The sequence below is a fragment of the Magnolia sinica genome, chromosome 4 (genome assembly GCF_029962835.1).
Source record: "Magnolia sinica isolate HGM2019 chromosome 4, MsV1, whole genome shotgun sequence".
NCBI classification, from domain to species: Eukaryota; Viridiplantae; Streptophyta; class Magnoliopsida; order Magnoliales; family Magnoliaceae; genus Magnolia; species Magnolia sinica.
The window spans coordinates 13776942-13797898 of NC_080576.1; the positions used below are offsets into that span (position 1 = coordinate 13776942).

General features: G+C 40.5%; 1 protein-coding gene and 1 non-coding gene across 2 annotated transcripts; both read left to right on the top strand.

The window, feature by feature from the left end:
* Positions 1-15177: 15177 nt before the first annotated feature.
* On the top strand, positions 15178-15250 carry TRNAR-UCU (transfer RNA arginine (anticodon UCU)). The gene has a single exon. It is a non-coding gene; the product is annotated as a tRNA-Arg (tRNA).
* A 2102-nt stretch (positions 15251-17352) lies between these two features.
* LOC131242499 (17.1 kDa class II heat shock protein-like) lies at positions 17353-18026 on the top strand. The gene has a single exon (XM_058241188.1). The coding sequence runs from the start codon at positions 17446-17448 to the stop codon at positions 17917-17919; it is 474 nt and encodes a 157-aa protein (XP_058097171.1). The 5' UTR covers positions 17353-17445; the 3' UTR covers positions 17920-18026.
* The last annotated feature ends 2931 nt before the right edge of the window (positions 18027-20957 follow it).

The following is a 20957-nucleotide window of genomic DNA, read 5'->3' on the forward strand; positions in this document are numbered from 1 at the left end:
ATGGTTTGGATGGTATATGCACACCAACATTGGACTTACAATAATTTAGAAAATTTAATTAGTTGGGTGTCCCCTTCCAATTGTTCTTTATCTTTATGTGGCGCATGAACAGCAGTATTTTTGGACTCATGGCCTAACATCTAAGGGCACACCTCACTGACAGGGTGGATCTGATGCTACAGCACGGTGGGCCCCATATGGTAATACCGACACTTCATGGTCATTTTACACACACACATATATTAATCAATATCAATATATCTTGGACTTTAATGGGAACTTCATTTGATTGTTCTAGTGACTCAATGTAACTTGAAGTGCTCTGGAGCGTGGAGTGACTCCATTCTTATTGTTGTGTCAACCTCTGTGGGGCCCACTGTTATGTTTTATGGAAATCAAATCCGTCCAGAAGGTGGGTCCCCGATTTTTTAGGACCATGACACAAAACCAGCCCGATATATTACTCAGGTGGGACACACAGGAAATAGTGGAGAGGGGGATGCACATGGATCGATGGACTCTGTGTACGGCCTATCATGATGTTTATACGAAATCAGACCCTTTCATTGTGTGAAAATCACATATAAATGGATACATATAGAAATGCAGGCTACTTCAGCATTTATGTGGGACACACAACGCTATTTAGTAGTATCGTACATGATTTTACACTGTTCCTGATGTTGCGGCCCATATGAGTTCCTGATCCGGCTGATATTTGGATATTTATATTTTCTTGAGATTTTGTACATGATGGTCGGATTTGATGTCTGACAAACATCACTGTGACCCTCACAATAGATCGATTACATGGTACCATCAACCCTACCGGATCATTTCTCCTACACGCACGCATACACGCACGCACGCACAACGTTTATAGAATCACTAGAGTTACAGAGGCTTTTATAAAAACAAAAAAAAAAACCCCACAGTCACATGACAGGGGTCAGAAGAACAACCCAATGTCAGGAGATGAATAAAATAAGATATCTTCAAATGGCCGGAATCTGACTCAAATCGGACGGAACATATAAGAGTGTCAGGCATCCAAGGAGAGAATCCCACCGTTAAATCTCACTGCTATCCTGATATTGTTCTTGTCGCTGCTGCGGAACGCTTTTCTAGAAGGATCAGGAGGAGCTGATGCAACTGCTCCTTACAACTTGTATTGCTTGCCACCTTCCTCTCTTTTGGTGGGATGAAAACAGAAGCGGATTAGTGTGGTGGGGCCCACCTTGATGTATGTGTTCTATACGTTGATCGATGTATTGGATTACTTTGATTGATTCATCTATGTGTACTTCTGCCATATATGTTAATATTATATTCACTCTGTCTGTCTATTTTTTCATATTATTTTAAGACATGAGCCAAAAAAATCAAGTAGATTCGAAAGCATAAGTGGGCCACACTAGAGGAAACCGTTGGGATAATGACACCCACCGTTGAAACCTTTGCCATCTAACCTGTTGATAAGGTCACACGGACTTGGATGAAAGGAAAACGTAGACATCCACTTGATCTATAACTTTTGTGCCCCAGGAAGATTTTAGCAGTGGTTGTTTAATCACTGTTTCCTATGGTGTGGTACACTTGAGCATTTGATGTGGTTCATTATTTATCTTAAGCCCTAAAATGATGTGTAAATAAAAAATAAAAAATGAATAATATGGATAAAACACATACATGACAGTAGGCCCCACAGCACTAAAACACTAGGTTGAGGTCACTACCCAATCCGCTTTGGATGAAAACAGCCACCTTCAAATTTGCATTGCTTAGCAACTAGCTCTCTAGTGTGGGGCCCACATGCCGTGATTGCTGGACCATCCATTTTGGGATGCAGCCAATGTAGATGGACCACAATCGGAAGAAAATTTTTTTCTGGAAGGATTTTTCTAGCTGATAATCGCAAATGGACAAAGACTATTTATTTTTATCCACGTGTATTCATAAATATTGACTTTTTAACTAAACATACGGTCCGTGTTAAAGAGAAATGTTGGAACAGGATTCGTGCAGTTACCCAGAGTAAGGCTTGCATGGTAAATGATACCATGTGGTCGACCTCGTGACAAGCTTCCCATGAGGTCAAGCTCTGTGGGCCCCACCGGGATGTGTGATGAAAATCCACACTGTGAATTTAGTAGGCCCATCTGGGTTATAAGATGTGTCAAAAATCAGCTGTATCCTGAACTCAAGGAGGCCACACCATCTAATATCATGGAAAATCATGCCTAAAACATTTAAAAGCACTTGTGGAGCCCACATGAGTTTTGGAATGGCTTAAAATTTAGTGTGACCCCTCATCCGGAAACACACAATGGATAGGCCGGATTTCTAAACCACATCTTACTGGGCTCTATATACAATAACAAAGGTTTTAATAGGCAGGCATCCACTCTCAACTATTGTCTTTTGTGTGACTCACCTGAGTCATAGAGTTGCTTGATTTTTAGGCCATGGATCACTATGAAAGGGTTCATCTGATTAATGGGATGGATGTCTATCACACATCATAGCGGGGCCCACACAGCATGAGCTTCTCACGAGGTCAACCTCATAGTACCATTTCCCTTTTTACATATAGATGATAAGAGTACCTTGACATCCGATGTAAGTTGTGGGACAGAGAAAAACTTTCGTACCACAGCAGAGTGTGATGGGTGATGGACAAGCATTTTCAAATCATTTGAAAGTTGCATAAGTGGCATGCAAGTACATCAATTTCACTTGCATGGATATTAAATTTTAATTTAATGCATGCATGTTAAACTATAAAGAGACTATTTTGTAAAAATCACAAACCAAAAATCATACTTATTTTATCCCACCATCAAATTGATGGGTATTTATTGGACAGTTAAAAATGAAAACTATACAATTATCATATTTCAATTAATAATAGTCCAAGAAATAGATGTTTTCTATGGCTAACCAATACAATTTTGGGACTGTGACATGACTCTTTAGTTTAGTTTGAATTAACTTACGTGCTATGTACACAATTTCTAAGTGTCCATGTATGAGTGTCATGTTCTACTGGAATATTAAATAAGAGCTATGCTAGTGTTACATGTGTGTGCAATAAAACATATGTACATGCCACACATGTGCGAATAAGGCATGAATGCTTCAAGGTCCAATCCTTCTATCTCAATGGCACCACTATATTGATGACCCAGTCCAAGAAATAGGCTGGTATAGTGGTCAAGTGAGCCAAAGTTAGAAAAACAAACGTACAATTTTGAAAAACTTGAATGATGGTTTAAAGCTAATCCACCTGTTTCCAATATTTCAGCCAATAGCTAAGTGGACCATATTTATTTTTAGAAAAAAACATGTAAAAGTTTGAAGCAAATTGATGGATGTATTAGATCTAAGATCGAACCACATCTTGGTGCTTAGCGAAGATCATAAGATAAATTCCATGTGGATTAAGGCCCATCTTCAAGATAAACAAGAAGAAGGTTTGAATCAATTGAAGCAGTATTGTCTCTTAATGAAGATGTTTCCCTCTCCTTTTACAATTCCTTGTGCAAACCAAGCGATAATTGCCCTCTCCACTGCGTGGTTTATATAAGGAAAGCCACATGTAAAACAAAACAAAAAAAAAAGGTACTCTATTTTACTAATTTATTTTCCCGAGTATTCTTTGATATGAATTTCCTTATATGGATAAAAATGTAAGTGTTATATTTGCATTTCTCTTATTTCTATTAAAGAAACAAATTTTATTTTTGTTATATGTAATAAGTATATTACCAACACATGTAAATCTCTATCTTTTCTCTCTTATTTTAGTTTATTCATTTTTTATTTTATTTTTTTGTATTTTAACCGGCCTACATTGATTATTTGTGGGCATTTTTTTTTTAATAACTAAATCATTTAACTTTATATGTGGGCCTATTAAGTATAGTGACAAGTCTCATGGTCATTTTTTTTTTTTTTTTTTTGGTCTCAATAGGGGAATTTCTTAGGGGATATTCAGATTTTTATGCTTTCCATTGATATTATCAGAAAAATCTTGCAGAAAATGAAATATTAAAAGCATTTATTAATAAACTAATAATTTATTTTAAAATTTCAAAACTATAGATAAAAATTAATTATTTTAACTTTTAATATTTTCATGCTAAAATCATGAGAGTTATGGCATAAAATCAGAAAATAATAAACCATGTAGATTTTGAAAATATGTGGGATATTGACCACAATGCACAAATGGAGATATATACTTACTATATTTTCTCCCATTCTCACTCTCATAATTTCCCTCTTTAATTTTCACTTAAACAACTCTCTTCATATGCATGAAAAGGTTCATGAAATTAGCTTAACAGCCATGGACACTATACCATGATTAATCTTTTCCTTTTATCTTAAAGTCCATGTTTATTGATGTTAATTTCGTAATTATAATTTAATTATTTCTTTCTAATATCAATCCCCAGCGTTTTATCCTTTCACCTTTCATCTTCATGGAATTGTTAACTGTTTTTATTGGTGATCTGATCGCCTCATCCTAGCAAGTGGGCCACGTTGCCTGGTACTGTTCGGCACCTAATCTAAGCAACATTTATTTTGTCTCCACATCTTACACGCACGGCTTTTTATTACGCATGTGGAATTATATATATATATATATATAAAGGACGATTAATTGTAACACCTCCCGTTTCTTTTGGGCTGTCGTTGCATACATGTACTTTCTACCTGTGTTCAGTGCAAGGAAATAAAAAAGGGTATGTGATATAAATTTACTATTTTACCTGTATCTCATACACAACCAGTTGTAGGTATGTGGGCCCAATGTAGCATGTGAATGTCATCCAACCTGTTCAACATGGGCACTCCACTGAAAATGGGAAAACCCAAAATTCAAGGTGATCCAACCACACATGAATTTGGAGGTTCTTGGGTCATCGTCCTTTGTGTCATATGGTGTGGACTACCTTATAATTGGATCATCCTGATTTTGTTCGGGTTCCAATTTTATAGCAGAGCGAACCTCTTGGACGGTCCGGATGCATTTATACACAACGGAAAACCTCACATGCATTCAAAATGAATTACAAATTTCTTTAAATCGTCACCAGCGGAGGGAAGGTGCCTGCCATAATTCAATACATTGCAGATCTTTTTGTAGAGGTATGGCCCATGATCCAAATCATCAATACAATACCCCACAAAAATCTACAAGATGGAAAAATCCCGTTCGTACAATAGGTGGGCCACCGAATAGACGGTTAAGAAAGAAAATAAAACAATGATTCACATTCACCGTAAGTGGCAACATACATAAAAGGGTGAGGCCTATCATATCAAAGACTCATATCATTTAGGCATAGGTCCCACCTGTACAAACTGACAACCTGAACGTGCTGTACAAACTCTCGGTCTGCGCGTTGTATAATACCTAATCATGCATACGTCTGCATACCTGTGTATGTATTCACATCTATGTATGATTCGTGCGCACTAGAGAACCGTACCATTCACGCTGGATTGCATCTGTAAGTGTTTCATGTCTGATCCCCTACACGTTATCCCATCTACACACCTTACACGTGTGCACGTATGTGCACATGAATCTCTGCATGTGAGCACCATGTCGTCATGCCATGGAAGCATTACATACATGAAGATCCATTCTCATTGCTTTGTACACAGAGCATACACACTGGACAACAATGTATCCAGAAAGATCAACGTTTTGTTGTCATCTGACGTTGATCAGATAGTGGGGCCCACCTACCCACCACCTCTTAAGAGTTATGGACCGTTCTGGTGGGGCCCATTCTTTCCTTGTGACTGGTGGGCCTCATCTACGCACTAGTCATCATGATGCAGTCGATAGCGTGCACATTGGATCAGATTCTCGTGTACGGGGAAGTATGTATGTATGTATGTATGAGAGAGAAAATCTTGATACTCTGGCTGAGTGCGGTGATTAATACTCCTGCACTCGGAAATTGCAGATGTGGTCATGCATGTAACTCGAATTATTTCTTACTTTATATTGGCCGTACATCCAAGCAATGTCCTAACTGGCCAATTAGTGGACATATCATGGACGGTTGAAATGAAAAGTAGCAGACGGTCCTGATTCAACAGTCAAAAATCGTCCACTAATCAGATGGTGAGACTTGTAAAATAAATCTGATTTTGGGGTTATGACGTATTTGTGGACCCACAAGGTTTGGATTTGTTTAATTTGAGTTGTCTGCCACGTGTACAATATTTGAGCGCATGCTTATGGATCATCATATTCGGCCAAAAGGATCAGATAACACACCGTGCTGTTTTTATTTATTTATTTATTATTTTGTACAAGTGGGGCCCATTGTTCAATAATCCTGGCAGTTGAAACGACAGGCCTCGTCATGAATAGCTCCGACGTTGAAAATTTCTTAGATTTGAAGATCTTAGCTATGTATATAATATTTGACCTTTTCTTCTCTGATTATGAACGGTTGTTGTATTTTCTCTTTTAATTGTTTTTTTTTTTTTTTTTTTTTAAACGACCTAATGGTAGTTAGGATTCTTCAGTGTCAGGGATTTTGTAGTAAAGGCCCATTAATATCAACTGTTTGGATCATGCCATAGATGGCCTGTATATATATATATATATCCAAATTGGAATATTATAGCTATATGATATTTGGCCTTTTAATTAATTGCTTGTGAACTCTTTTTTTTTGGAAAGCAAATGAGGAATACTATCTTATTATTTACCCAGGGTGAAATATGGAAAGATACAATGGATGAGGCAAGTCCTAAGAAGGGAAAAGGAAGAAGAATCAACTCACACCCTAAGTACAAGGGAGATGAAAAAATTTAAAAGGGAAAAAAAAAATGAGAAAAAGAAAGAGAGGAGAAAAGAGAAAGAGACCACTGAGGAGTAAAAGGGCCCAAAGCCAGGGCTAGGCATCAAATTAGATAAGCAAGCATAATCTCAAAGAGTGCATATGAACGACGACCATTTTGGAAAGAATTGGCCACAGGTGATTAGAAATAATTTCGACATGGCTTTTGAAAGAAGTAGCCTCTTAGCGAACAGGCATAACGACAGATCTTTAATAGTTGTAAGACTTTGTTAATTCTCCACCAAAGCGGTAATCTCTGTATATTGATAAGGATTACAAGCACTTGTCTACAGTTTCTTAAATTTTGTATTTAGAGACAATTTTTAAAATTGGAGTAGCATTGGGAGTGCAGCAGAGAAGCCCAACCCTAGATGACAAAATGTCGGCGTAGGCTATGATCCAACTTGGAGTAGATCCGAGTAACCTGACAAATTGGAGGCCGCCTAATAGAAAAGGTAGTAGAAAGCCCCGGTTGGTAAAAATAGTCACTTCACTGTTAGCCACCCCTACTAGGGATTGGTAAAAATAGTCACTTCACTGTTAGCCACCCCCACTAGGGATTGGTAAAAATAGTCACTTCACTGTTAGCCACCCCCACTAGGGATTAATACCGAGACCTCAGTGTTGAGATGAGATATCTTTCACTCTGTCTATCACTTGAGCTTTGGATCAGGGTGTTGCAATAGAGGGATCAAAAGAAAAGGAGCCTTAGTTCTCAACTCTTAAATGATACTCGTAAATATGATTTCTTTTGGAAATACTTATTTTTAAATATGCGGTTATTTATTTCTCTCTTCAAATATGTTATGTAAGGGTAGAAATAGAGAACTAACAAAGAAAAGAAAAATAGAATCAATTACATTTTCCACCAAATAAACAACAAATAGAAATAATAAGATAGTGAACAAAGGGAATAAAGAGTTGTTTTAGCATGGTGCTGAGTTGATTGTGAACCTTTGCTGTGTTTTATGTTCTGATATCTACTGGTTGGAATCATAAAACATCCTCCAGACCTGAAAGATCCTAGCCGTACAATATTTGACCTTTTGATTAGTGGTTGTGACCCCTTGGTTCATTTTCTCCCGTCCATTTTAGCCAAGGAGTTAGGATTCTCGTTCTTAGAGATTTTTAGTGTAGAGGCTGCCTTAGGGGTCGTTTGGCACCTTGGATTTGAGGGAATTTGAGGGAATTTCAAATCCCTTGATTGTTTGGCACCTTGGATTTGGAGGAATTTGAGGGAATTTCAAATCCATTGATTGTTTGGTAGCATATGGTAACCGGGGGTTTCAAATCCATGGGGTTTCAAATCTACTCAAATGGGGGTTTTGAAATCCCTCGTGAGAGATTGGATTATACCTAAAATCCATTCAATAGTTGCATATGTAACATGTGTGTCACGTTACTATTGTTCTATTGGGCACATGGCCTACTAATGATATTCAAAAACAATTAGATTATCAATTGCATCACTATAACTACTTTAATATGATGATCAACACCGTCCAAACATTGTCTATGTAAATCAGCAGCTAAAAGTTGTTAGTTAGTCACTCGGACATGATTTTGTGCTTGTGGCCCATCTGAGACTTAAAATTTCATCATTTTCGAGCAAAGCATATGTTTCACTGGGCTTATTACAATCATTGTGTTAAACATTATATACATTATTAATTAGAGATATTAAAGTTGATTTAGTAATTAAATTCAAACCCCCTTAAATATACCATGTAAAGTTGATTCTCAATCCATGGTGCCAAGTACAACATGAGGATTTCAAATCCGGGGGTTCAAATCCAGGGGGCTCTGAATCCATGGGGTTCCAAATCCACACTCCCAAACAATCTCAACGTTTTCCATTATATTAATAGTTTGCATCAAGCCACATCTTTGCATGGGATGCATCAGTCTTAAATTCTGATAAGTGGGGCCATGGTTTGATAATCTAGACCATAGATCAAATGCTCCCACCTCAGATGGACAGCAACACCCAATTATCCAATCTTAATTGCTTAATTGATAGCCTTAATATGGTCCACATTCAACTGAAATGTCCTGATATTGGTAGCTAGCTAGCATGTTCATATCTACTGCATTTTTGGAGCATGCTCCATCCACTCAGGGACAGCCCAGTCCAGTCCAAATATCCAGAGTAATGAGCCGTAGCCCTTGCATACCAAAATTGAGAAATGGTGTATGATGTGCAAAGATGTGGGTCATCATCAAATGATTCTTGTTATTTAATCATTTGAGAGTTTGCTCGACTACATCCCACTTATTGTAATATTGTAATATGATCCCTCGGGGATTTAGCTTTTGAATGTGGGTCATCTTCCAATGATCCTAACCGTTTATATGATGAGTTGTACTTTGTACGATGGAAATTCAATAAATAAAAGCCCTCAACTGGAATATTTTATTACTTTAATAAGTTGGCTCTTTTGTTTTGAACATGATATAAACTTTCTATAATCAATGGGTTTAAATATTCACTTCTAGAATTATTTAAAGGCATTACCATATCGGGAAAGCTCTACTAATGAATAGTTTACGGCATTGAAAAAAAAAACAAATCCAACGGCTGGTGTTTCAATGTATCTTATTCCACCAGATCGGATGTATTCTAGCAATATCTGGTCATTTAACCCAAGTAAAAATGGAGGCTGGTTTCTCTGAGATATTGTCCAATAACCTGATTTTAAAACTATTAGCCCACTGGGTGATTGTATGGCATCTAACCGGCACATCAGGTTGTATGGCATCCAACCAGTACATCAGGTTGTATGGCATCTGACCGGTACATCAGGTTCACCCTACCATGAATGTGTGAAGCCCCAGACATCAGGTTGATCCAATCATCATGTAGGCCACAATATAAATTTATATTTTTTGAGTGGTTTTCCATTATTTTCTATGGTGCGTGTGGTCCAATTGATAATTAAAAAGACCTGAATTTTGGGATATCTTATTCTCATGGAAGGGCTCACTTGATGCACGGGTTAGGTGGCATGCATACAACACGGTGGGACCACACAGCCTGTTGAATTGGCTTCCACTCCCTGCAATACTTCTAAAACTAGAGAAATATGAGTTCAACCAACGTGCACCGTTAATGTTACAGACGCTTATCTACAGAACATGTGGCATACATTCATATCCCATCTGGACCGTCCAAACACACAGTCTGAATTTGGATGGGGCATGGCTCGAAATTCACATTGATCTAAATATCCTAACCATCCAGCTGGTGACATCTTGGATGATTGCCATATAATAAATGATCTAGTGTTCAAATTGGACGGTCAAGATTGTCCTATCGGTTGAATATTTCATCGATTCTCCAGCCACAATGGGGCCCATAATCTGGACGGTCCAAAACTGGTGTCCACGTGTGACAGCAGATGAATTTATGCATCTTAGTGAGGTGCTTGCAACATAGCACCTCCTGTCTCTTGATTTTCCAAAGTTTGCTAGCAGTTCATGTACGCTCTCTACACGCACCTTTACTCGCAGTACAGGTGTCAAGCTGAAAAAGTGTACAGAACATCCGAACGTTGATAAGGTTGTCCCCACCGTTCAGATGACCTCTCTAAATAAGGCCGGTCCATTCAAGAATCTATGGCTTAAAAAATTGTCCTTTGTCCACTGCAATGCATATGTGGTCCACCTGATTCCTGGACCAGATTGATTTTCATGGATGCTCATTTTCACTCTGTGGTCCACCGTATGCATTTGGCCACCGAGTGTACGTTTGTTGGCTCAAAATCAATCTGATCCAGTCATCATTTGGGCCATGGTTACAAACGGTCCGCATTTAACGTGCATTTGTGGCCTCATCGGATGATGTAACCGTTCCATTTTCTTTTAGCAGAACGAAAACAGTGGGGTCCATACGATGAAAGGAGCGGATCTCGAGCACGCATGCCATATTAGCACGTGCGGGGCGTAAAAGAGGTTTGCTCATTTCACATGCGTGTAGGGTTGTTCCCATTAACTCGCGGGCGCAAGTGTGAGATCTGAGCTGTCCTTATGGTTGGAAACAGTGCTTAGATCTACGGCCTAAAAAATCAGACAGTTTTACTCTACAGGTGCGCCACAAAGTACAAAATAAATTCACGGTCACCGCTCATCTGAGAGGTGAAATGGACAGACTTTTATGGATGAAGATCTAAACCGTGTAGGTGAGACGGTGGAAGGGTCAGATCTAAAGCAGGCGCCACAAAGTGTCACGTGGGAATAAGAACCGTCCACGTAAAAAGAGTCAAAGGGGCACATTCAATCATCTTATCGGAGCAGAGGACAGAGCAGATACAGTTGTAAATAGAAGGAGAGAGAGGGAAAAGAAAAGCACGTGTTGAGTGCAGCAGCTGCAACCCCAATCCAAAACAGAGAAATCCTTCCACTATACAGAAAACTACTTCCTTTTCTCCCATTATTTTAATATATCAGGAATTGAATAAAGAGTCATGTTCTCTGCAACCAGGGTGAGATAGAAGATAAGGTGTCTGATAATAATGCAAAGTAAAAGCCCAGCCAACACAAACATCTCTCTTTTCTCTCTCTCTCTCTCAAAGAAACTCCCCCCCCCCCAACACCACCACCTTCTCTCGCTCTCTAACATTGGGAATTGCATAGAATAAAATAAATGGATTTCTAAGATAAACTTATAAATAAAACAAAAGCTTGGTCCCCCACCTTCCATCCTCTCTCTCTCTCTCTTCAGTTTCTTTTGTAATTGCTTAGTAGGTAAAATATGATTTTTTATTTTTTTAATGCATATAGAAGGTAAGAAGTTCAACCGTTTGGACTATAAGTTACGGTCCAGCTAGTGTATAGCATCCAACCTTTTATATCTGTGCGACATCCTATCCGTCTAATCGGTTGGCCCCACCGTGAGATCATCCTGTCCACTCATGGAATGGATCACATTGGTTTTTGGCTATTTATCTATGGCTATGCATCGTTGTCCACGGAGCGATCGAAATACTGTTACTTTGTCGGTTGCAAAGACATTGGATTAAAAAATAGATGTGGATTGGGTACCGGTGGGCCACTTTGATATATATGTTTTATTTACCCCCTTCATTTTGAAGGATTATTTTAGATCATTAGCCCAAAAAGGAAGCAGACTTAAAACTGAAGTAGAGGCTAAATAAGTTTTGGATCAATCTTTTATTTATTTCAAGTCTGTTTGACTTATGAACAGGTTAGAAGGAAAATAAACATCACAATAGGCCCTAAAAAGATTTAGACAGCGGGAATCATGGTGACCACTGATTCCTGTGGTGTGGTCCATTCAAGCATTTGATCTGCCTCTTTTTTGGGCTCATGCCAAAAAATGATCTGTCAAATGGATGGATGGTGTGTTTAAAATACATGCATTTATGCCCACTGATCGAGTTCCACCCGTGGTAGTGTATCTATGGCATTTGAGCCGTCCAACAGGGTAGGTCCACCAATAAAATCGGATGCGTAAAAAATCAGGCCAAGCCAATCATCACGCATACAACAATTGCAATCATACAAAGACCTCCAAATTCAAATTGGGGCCACTTGATGGGTGGATCAGCTGGATTTTAAGAATGTATAGTATTTTCATGATGCACTGAGTGCCCATGTGCTGTGGGTGTGTTAAAAAAAAGAAAAAGAAATGTCTTCTAAATGACCTGTGCATTAATGGGCCACTTGATAAATGACTTCGATATGCTACACATGTGCACGATTTGTTGATGCATCATGTGCCCCTTTGATAAATGAATAGGATCAATCACTCATTTAGCCATTCGTTTCATAATTCTACACATTTATTAGTAAATTCATTGCGGCCAAACATGCCCCATGTACATAGTCAAGCTCAATTATTATATCTCTTCATCCTTATGGGGCGTGTTGATGCAGTTTTCCGGTAGACCCTTCCTGGTTAACCTATCTAAACCTACACAGAGAAAAACAAGAGCAAAGAATACCCTGATTAGTGCAAGGGACCCCCCGATGCCTAAGTTAAATCTTTAGGGTATTTTGTAGGATAAAATCTCTTTGGAAAAGAATCTCCAGTCGAGTATTAAGGCATAGGTGTGTGTACCTTACTTTGGCTAAGGATACCTCTATTAGGAGAGGGAAGACATATGTGATAGAGGGAGTCTTTCCTGATACGTTGGAGACGAATCCTATTTCAAAATCCATTTAGAATCCTGATTAGATCCTGAAGTTCTTGGGATCCGATCTGATCCTCTGAAGATCTTGGGAGAGATCTTTGGACTGTTGATTTCGAAAATTAGTCATTTGCCGAGCTTCCTAGGAAACCGGCATTTGCCTTCTCCTGAAGGTCATCCCGAACTATAACTGAGCTATGATCGAGCTCTAGTTGAGCTTTGTCCAAGCTATGGCTGACCTACAGCCCAGCTATATCTGACTTATAGGTTAGGTCGGTAGTTGACCATTTAAGTAGACTTACAGTTGCATCTTCTTTCAGTGTTCTTATAGTTGCATCAACCTCTTGAAAGGTCGGACTGTTTTTGAACGTAGACGCCCCTTTAGGCCCTGGTGTCGAAGGGCCTGTGCTGTTTAGTAGGGTTGGTTCATTTCATAAGTTGACCCAGCGACTTAACTATTTTTCACCCAACAAGGCCCATTTACATAGAGATTCAGACGATATCAGCCATCCTTTCTTCTAGATGCCACTATCCATGGGCGACCATTTGCAGTTGAAAGTACGCCATTGGAAACAAATCTTTCAATGGTCCATATTGAACTCCACAAATCAATGGTCGATGTTAGCACGTCACACAATTATTTCATGACAACCCATATATGTATCATCATAAGACGGATGGCTGTGATCAGCTGACCCATGCAGGTTCCCTGGGAGGCAAAAGGTCGGGATGCAGCCAGCAGGTCTGGTATTTGGGCCTGGTCCATCATCTCTGGGTTTAGGCCCATCATATTTGATCTATAAATGTAGTTGGGTCAGCAATTACGTCAGGTCTGGATCACCGTTGGTTATGGTCACCGGGCTTAGCTTGAAAACCAAGCTCGGGCATAGAGAACTTAGTCAGTTTTGAGAATAGGCCCAGGCCCATTTATGACATAAGACACTCATCATCTCCACAAGCGCATTCAAACCGCTAGTCTGCCGTGGCCCACTGAGCATAGATCATGCCCGAAATCCTTTGTAGTACAATATAACCTTTCGAATCGTAATGGCCTGCATTCAACTGAAAAACTGGGAAGTTGGACCCGAGGATCTTTCGGATCTGGCTATTTTTCCGGCTTGATCCATCGACGGTGGGCCACAAACAATGGTCTTCATTACAGAAGCATGGTGTCTACTTGTAAAATACCTTGTTTCGGTCCAACGTCTTCCCGAACCTGGCCCATTTAAATTGTGGGCCTTATGCTGGCCCGTTGGGCTGAGAGTTAAACTGAATCCTGGAGAGTGACGGATACAAATGGGCCTAGATTTGGTCCACAGAAAATGTCGATAATCAAGGGCTGTCTTTTAATTTTTGGGGCCCACAAGCCAGACCAAATTCGAGTTCATGAGGGTTTCTCTGATTTATGTGCCAATGCATTTTTGTGGTGGGCCCCAACTGACGAACGCTTCAAATCTTTAGCACACTTGATGGGCCCATTTGGATGTACCACCTACTGAATCGTGATCACTAGCTAGATGAATGTGGAATTAAAAAAAAAAAAAAAAAAAAATCAAATTGCGAATTTCTTCATCAGCATTTGGATGGAGGGTCCAGGCTCCAAATTACAATCGCATTACTTTCCAATTGGATTTGAAAGAAACATCACTTCAACCTCATTACCTTTTATAGGAGAGCTGGATCACCTACAGCCGACTGTGGCTGTATACTATCTTGTCATACAGCCCCATCCTTCCCAATCATGTCCCACTTGTGTTGGACATCCACACCATGCAAGTGGTAGCCCCACCATGAAGATCACTTGTTATAATAATTAGGTTAGTCAGCGCTCATCAGGTGGGCCAAATTGTTGGAATGATTAATAACAGACATTACTACCCAATATACAGTATGGACCACATAATGGGTGGATCATCCTGATTTCGAAGACAGACGATCTTCATGGTGGGAAATATATTTTGTGTGGTCAGATTGATCAACTCATCAACCAATGCATTGATTCTAACTTTGTGGCCCACCTGTTAGGGGATCAGTCGCGTATCACAAGAAAATACATGAGTATGTGCGAGAGAGGACCGTAGCTCAAATATAGTGATATTGTATTTACTAGAAGATATATACATTTAATATTATAACGCAGAAACTATAGAGATGCGCCCGTGGCCTAATGGATAAGGCGTCTGACTTCTAATCAGGCGATTGTGGGTTCGAGTCCCACCGGGCGTGCATTTTTTAACCATATATTCTTTTCTGCTAGTGGGGCCCACCGTTCTCTGAGATCTGAAGATCCTAGCCATCAATCTTTGGTTTTTCCTCATTTGGTGGCGAACCATTAGCATAGTCTACAAAGTGGGCCCCAAGCTTCACTGGTCCAACGGTCTGATGTGACCGAGCCTGAAAAGTTACCTAACAGTAGAAGATCCCAGGCATCGATCTTGGGCTTTTACAAGTGAGGTCCATGGTTCATTTATCCAATGCCTTTGCCTGATGATACCCAACCTGAAAAGTTCCCCAAGATCCGAAGATCCTAGCCATCAATTTTGGGCCTTTCAGTCATAAAGTCCCTTGAATATTTGCGCTCTTTCGTGATTGACCATTTGCAAGGCGGTACCATCAGGCCTGTTCTTTTTTTTTTTTTTCATGATGGATCAGTCGTGTGGTCCACCACATGTGGGGTCCGGTCAGATCACTAGCTGGCTTGCTCATCTGGTGGTGTACTCCTGCGCCATTACTCGCACATCTTTTTAACTGTCCGTTTTTAGCGCACGTGTCATCGAGCGTGATTTTAGTGTAGGAGGAGTCCCATGTTTCAAATGCCCTTTTGTCAATCGTTACACGCGTGATGGCATAGTCAGGCCTTGTCCTGATTTTAGTGGGCGAGGAGCCTATGGGTTTCCGGGTCTAAAACCCCAATCAATGGGCTGGGCCTTGTCCTGCTTTCGAACCCGCCCGATGGCATAGTCAGGCCCAATTTTACTTGTTTTGCACGGCAGGCCTTGTACGGTGGCAACCACCGGTTAAACAGCCTGAGCAGTTTTTGGACGCTCATCGTTTTTCTCGTATCATTTTAAAGTATGAGACAAAAAATGAGATAGTTCCTGTACGTCTACATGACCTTATGAGTAGGTTGGACGGTAAAAAAAAAAAATCACGGTGGCCCTTAGAAAGGTTTCAACAGTGAGTGTCATTGTCACTGCAGATTCCTTTGGTATGGTCAATTGGAGGTGTGGACCTACTTCATTTTGTGCCTCATATCTTAATATGATTTTAGAAAAGCGGTGAACAATATTGGATAAAACACTTATATAACAGTGGACCCCAGAGAGCCCTGCCCGGACGGAGGGCAGGGGTTAGGACGCAATCCGCGTCCCAGTTTTTGGGGCAGGTTGGACCCAAGCTAAATGGGTAATGGACCAGGTTTGAATTGAAAATTGTGGACTGTATAATTAAAATGGGTCGGATTCGGTTTGAATCCTCCCCAACCCCACCTTTACATATAATAGGCTGAGCCAAATGAGCAGTTCAGTAAACGGGTCCCACTCGGGCTGATCTCGACCCGGCCTGAACGGAAACGGATTGGCTACTCCCCCGCCACTAGCCCGGTGGCTGCTGGTCGGTGCTCTGTGGGGCCGACCATGATGCATGTGTTTCATCCATGCCGTTCATCCATTTTTACAGATCATTTTAGGCGTGATCCCAATAATGAGAGGGCTATAAAACTCAGGTGGACCACACCACAGGAAAACCATAGTGATTGGATATCCACCATTAAAATCCTCCTAAGACCCACTGTACTGTTTATTTGACATCCAATCTTTTGATTAGGTCAAGATGAAGGGAAAAAATAAAGATCAGCTTGATCCAAAACTTTCATGGTCTCCAAAAAGTTTTTAATGGTTAACGTTCATTCAACACTGTTCCTTTAATGTGGTCCACTTAAGATTGGGATATACCACATTTTTGGTCTCATATCCTAAAATGATCTAGAAAAAGAAATAGACGGCATGGATGAAACACATACATCATGGTGGGTCTACATAGCACCGACGATTACCCCTGGGCTGGCGACAGGGTAGTAGACTAGTAGCCAATCCGTTTCCGGCCTGAACCTGACCCATGGACTAGATACTAGACCAGAATAGGCCTGACCCATCTCAGGTCATACACGCGAGCTCCTTGTGTTTGAACTTTAAAAGGGCATTTCCGTCATTTCGTGATTCGAAAAGATCTCTTTAGAAACTTCGATCACCTTCCCGACTCAAGTAGAAGTCAACAGAAGCTCCCAGAAAACCCTCACCTCGCTCTATAAAAACCCATTTTATCCTCATACATCTCATCCAAAACTGACATTAAAACGCAATCAAAGCAAATTCCGAAATCCTTCCCACACACCAACAAAGCCTCCTCATTCCCAATTTCCAATGGATTTCAGAGTCATGGGCTTAGAAAACCCATTCCTCTCAACCCTCCATCACGTACTAGACAGCATCCCCGACGACGGCGACAAGTCCTTCAACGCCCCGACTCGAACCTACGTCACAGACGCCAAGGCCATGGCCTCCACCCCAGTCGACATAAAGGCATACCCGAAATCGTACGTCTTCATCGTCGACATGCCGGGAGTAAAATCGGGAGACATCAAAGTCCAGGTGGAGGACGGAAATGTCCTGACCATCAGCGGCGAACGGAAGAGGGAAGATGATAAGGAAGGGGCGAAGTACGTGAGGATGGAGCGCAGGGTCGGTAAGTTCATGAGGAAATTCGCGCTGCCTGAGAATGCGAATGCGGAAGCCATCTCGGCCGTTTGTCAGGATGGGGTGCTGACGGTGACCGTTGAGAAAGTGCCACCGCCCGAGCCCAAGAAGCCGAAGACCGTTGAGGTTAAGGTCGCTTGAGAGAGAACGCGAGTGAATGTGGTATCTGTTTTTGGTTGGATTGTGTTCTCTTTGTTTTTCATGTATTTGGGGATTTCTTATAAAGGTTGTGATGCGTTTGGATGGTATATCTGAGAATTTGGGAAAACGTTGTTTAAGGTCTTTTGCTGATATGGTTGGATTGTGTTCTCTTTGTTTTTCATGTATTTGGGGATTTCTTCGGCTTGTTTTATTTATTAGTCTCTCTCTTTCTCTCTCTAATATCTTGTGCACTAGATCTGGCCGTACATCTGCAATGTTGAAACCGGATACTAACTGATGAAGTGGTGGTGATTTTCGTGGGGGAAAGGAAACAGAGGGCCCAGGGTTTTTGTGTTTTCAATCACATATTTAAATATTGGTAAATAGCTAGTTAATGACTTTTGAATGGTGTTTGCTTGAGACTTGAGAGGAAAATAGGGATGTAATGACGCCTCTTGAAATCCAATAGGTTTTACCATCGATGATGTGTGTATGATCCACGCTGTCCATCGGTTCTACCATCTTGTAATAGGGCATGAGACCAAAAATGAGGCAGATTGGAAGCTCAAGTAGACCACACCATAGGAAACAGTGGGCAATGGCGTCCACCATTAAAAAGTGAAACCTTTCGTAAGGGCCCAATGGATGTGGATTTATCATCCAACCTGTTCATAAAATTTCACTGGCACGTACGAAGGATATAGTATACACAAGTATCAGCTTGGTCGTGGGTAAGATACAAACATTATGGTCGGTGCAGTGGGCCCCACAATGATATCCATCCATTTTACCCCCCTCATTTTAGGGACATTAGCCCTCAAATGAGGCAGATCCTTGTCTTATCTTAAGTAATGCCCTAAAAATGAGATAAATCCATCTCTTAGGTGGACCACACTATTGGAGAGGAAAGAGTGGTGATTGAATGCCTATTATTAAAACCTATGAATGCCAGTGTAATGTTTTATCTGCCATTTGCCATCCAATATCTCACTCACCTGTTGATAATATCACACAGACTGAGAGAATGAAATTAATTTCATGTTCCCTTCATTATATAGAATAATGAAAATTTATAATAGAAATGTTGCATATTTCTATATTTATATCTTTTTATATTATGAATACTAAGGGTTTTGTCGGGCTAAGCTAAATGGATAGCTCGTTAGGCTTTGGCTAGAAATGAGAGTAAATGGGTTGGGTTTGTCTTGAACCCTAACTAGTCTAACCGACCATATGGGTTCTAAAACGGGGTTCGGGCAGATGTACCTGACCAGAGCCCACTCAATAATTCAATGAAACAGAGAAGAAAAATATAGATGGCATGCTACCTTATGCACATTCGCTTAACCCAACCCAGCCATTCTTGAACCGAGCTTAGGTTGTGGCTGCCCGACCTGATTACACTTAATGGCTCAGGTTAGACTGATGGAGAAATGGGTGGGTTGGGTTGTTATGGATTTTAAGTGGGCTGGGTCGGGCCAAAGGATAATGGGTCATGGGTCCAGTTTGGGTTGGGAACAGGGGAATCTATCAGTCCCACGCATTCCTACCTGCATCCATTGGTAAATGATATTTATGGTCCACATAGTGGATAGCTTTCAACGTTACCACATCCAACTCATCCAATGGGTTGGCCTTTCATCCAAAACTTTTGTGGCTCCAAGAAATTTTTAATAGTGGGAATTCAATCACTATTGTGTGGTCCACCTGAGACTTGTATCTGCCACATTTTAAGAACCATGCCCTAAAATGAGCTGGAAAAAGTGATGGATGGAATGGATATGCTACACATGCATCAAGGTGTGCTCCATCGTCAGGGTCTCATCCACATTGCTGGAGATTGTTCACGGTTAATCTGCTTCCGGGCTTGTATAGACTCTGCGGGAGCACATTTTTATTATTATTATTATTATTTTACACAGGCACACACACCCCCACACACTCACACCGTAGTGTGGCTGTGGGATTTCACCACCTATGGGTACTTGAACCCTTGACCAGATGTTGAAACTCCTTGGAGTCTACCACCGGAGCAAGAGTAAGGGCCCAACTTTACCGAGCACATAATCTCATGTGTGCAGCTCAGGCTAGATTAGGAAAAAAGGAGTAGGCCAGCCTGTTGGAGAGTAAATCCTAACAACAGCTGTAAATGAACCCAGTTAGCTTGGTTAACTAGATTGACTCCAATGGGAAATTTTGGATTATTAGCCAAGCTATTTTTGAGCTTGAAAAAATTTCAAGCCAAGTTCAAGTTGGACCGAACTCGGCTCGAACTTGAGTCAGAATTGATTCAACTTGGATCGAATTCACTTAATATACATATTTTATAAATATTTATATTTAAATAAATTATATATTATATATTATATATATTACATATTATATACATTAAAACCCCTAAAATATAAACTCAAACTTAGTTCATAGGCTTGAACTCGAACTCGGCTCAAGCTGGCCCAAGCCGCTGACCAAGCCAAGCGGAGCTTGGCGAAGCTAGACTCAATTCAGCTCTTATACAGCTCTAATCCTAACCTTTACCAGATCTAACCCCACCCGCTGAATGTGTTGGATGTTCCACATCTTGCGGTGACCTCTCGCGTGAGTAGTTTCAACACCGAGGTCTTGGTACGGATTCCCTAGTGGGGGTGGCTAACAGTGTAGTGTGAACTGATAGTGGGGTGTACTAACAAGCTAAGAGACAAAAAAAAAAAAAAGCATCAGTGAGTACACTTTCTTTGTGACCATTGATTGGTCTTCTTAGCCTCACTGTAGATACTCCATAGCCAAATCCTTGCCGTTGGATCTTTTAACCTCTCTCGTTGATTGAGGACCGTTGCAGCAATTTTTTGGTTTTTTTTTTCCTTTTGTTAATTTCATATTTAGGACTTGTTGATTGAATGGGGCAGATCAGACCAGTGGTTGAGGAAAGAAAACCATGTGGCCCACTTGTTCGGATTCAAGGCCTTCAGGACGCTACATATAAGTGCTTCGCAAGACATGGCCCATGTCACACATTTATTTAGTTAGACCATCATGTG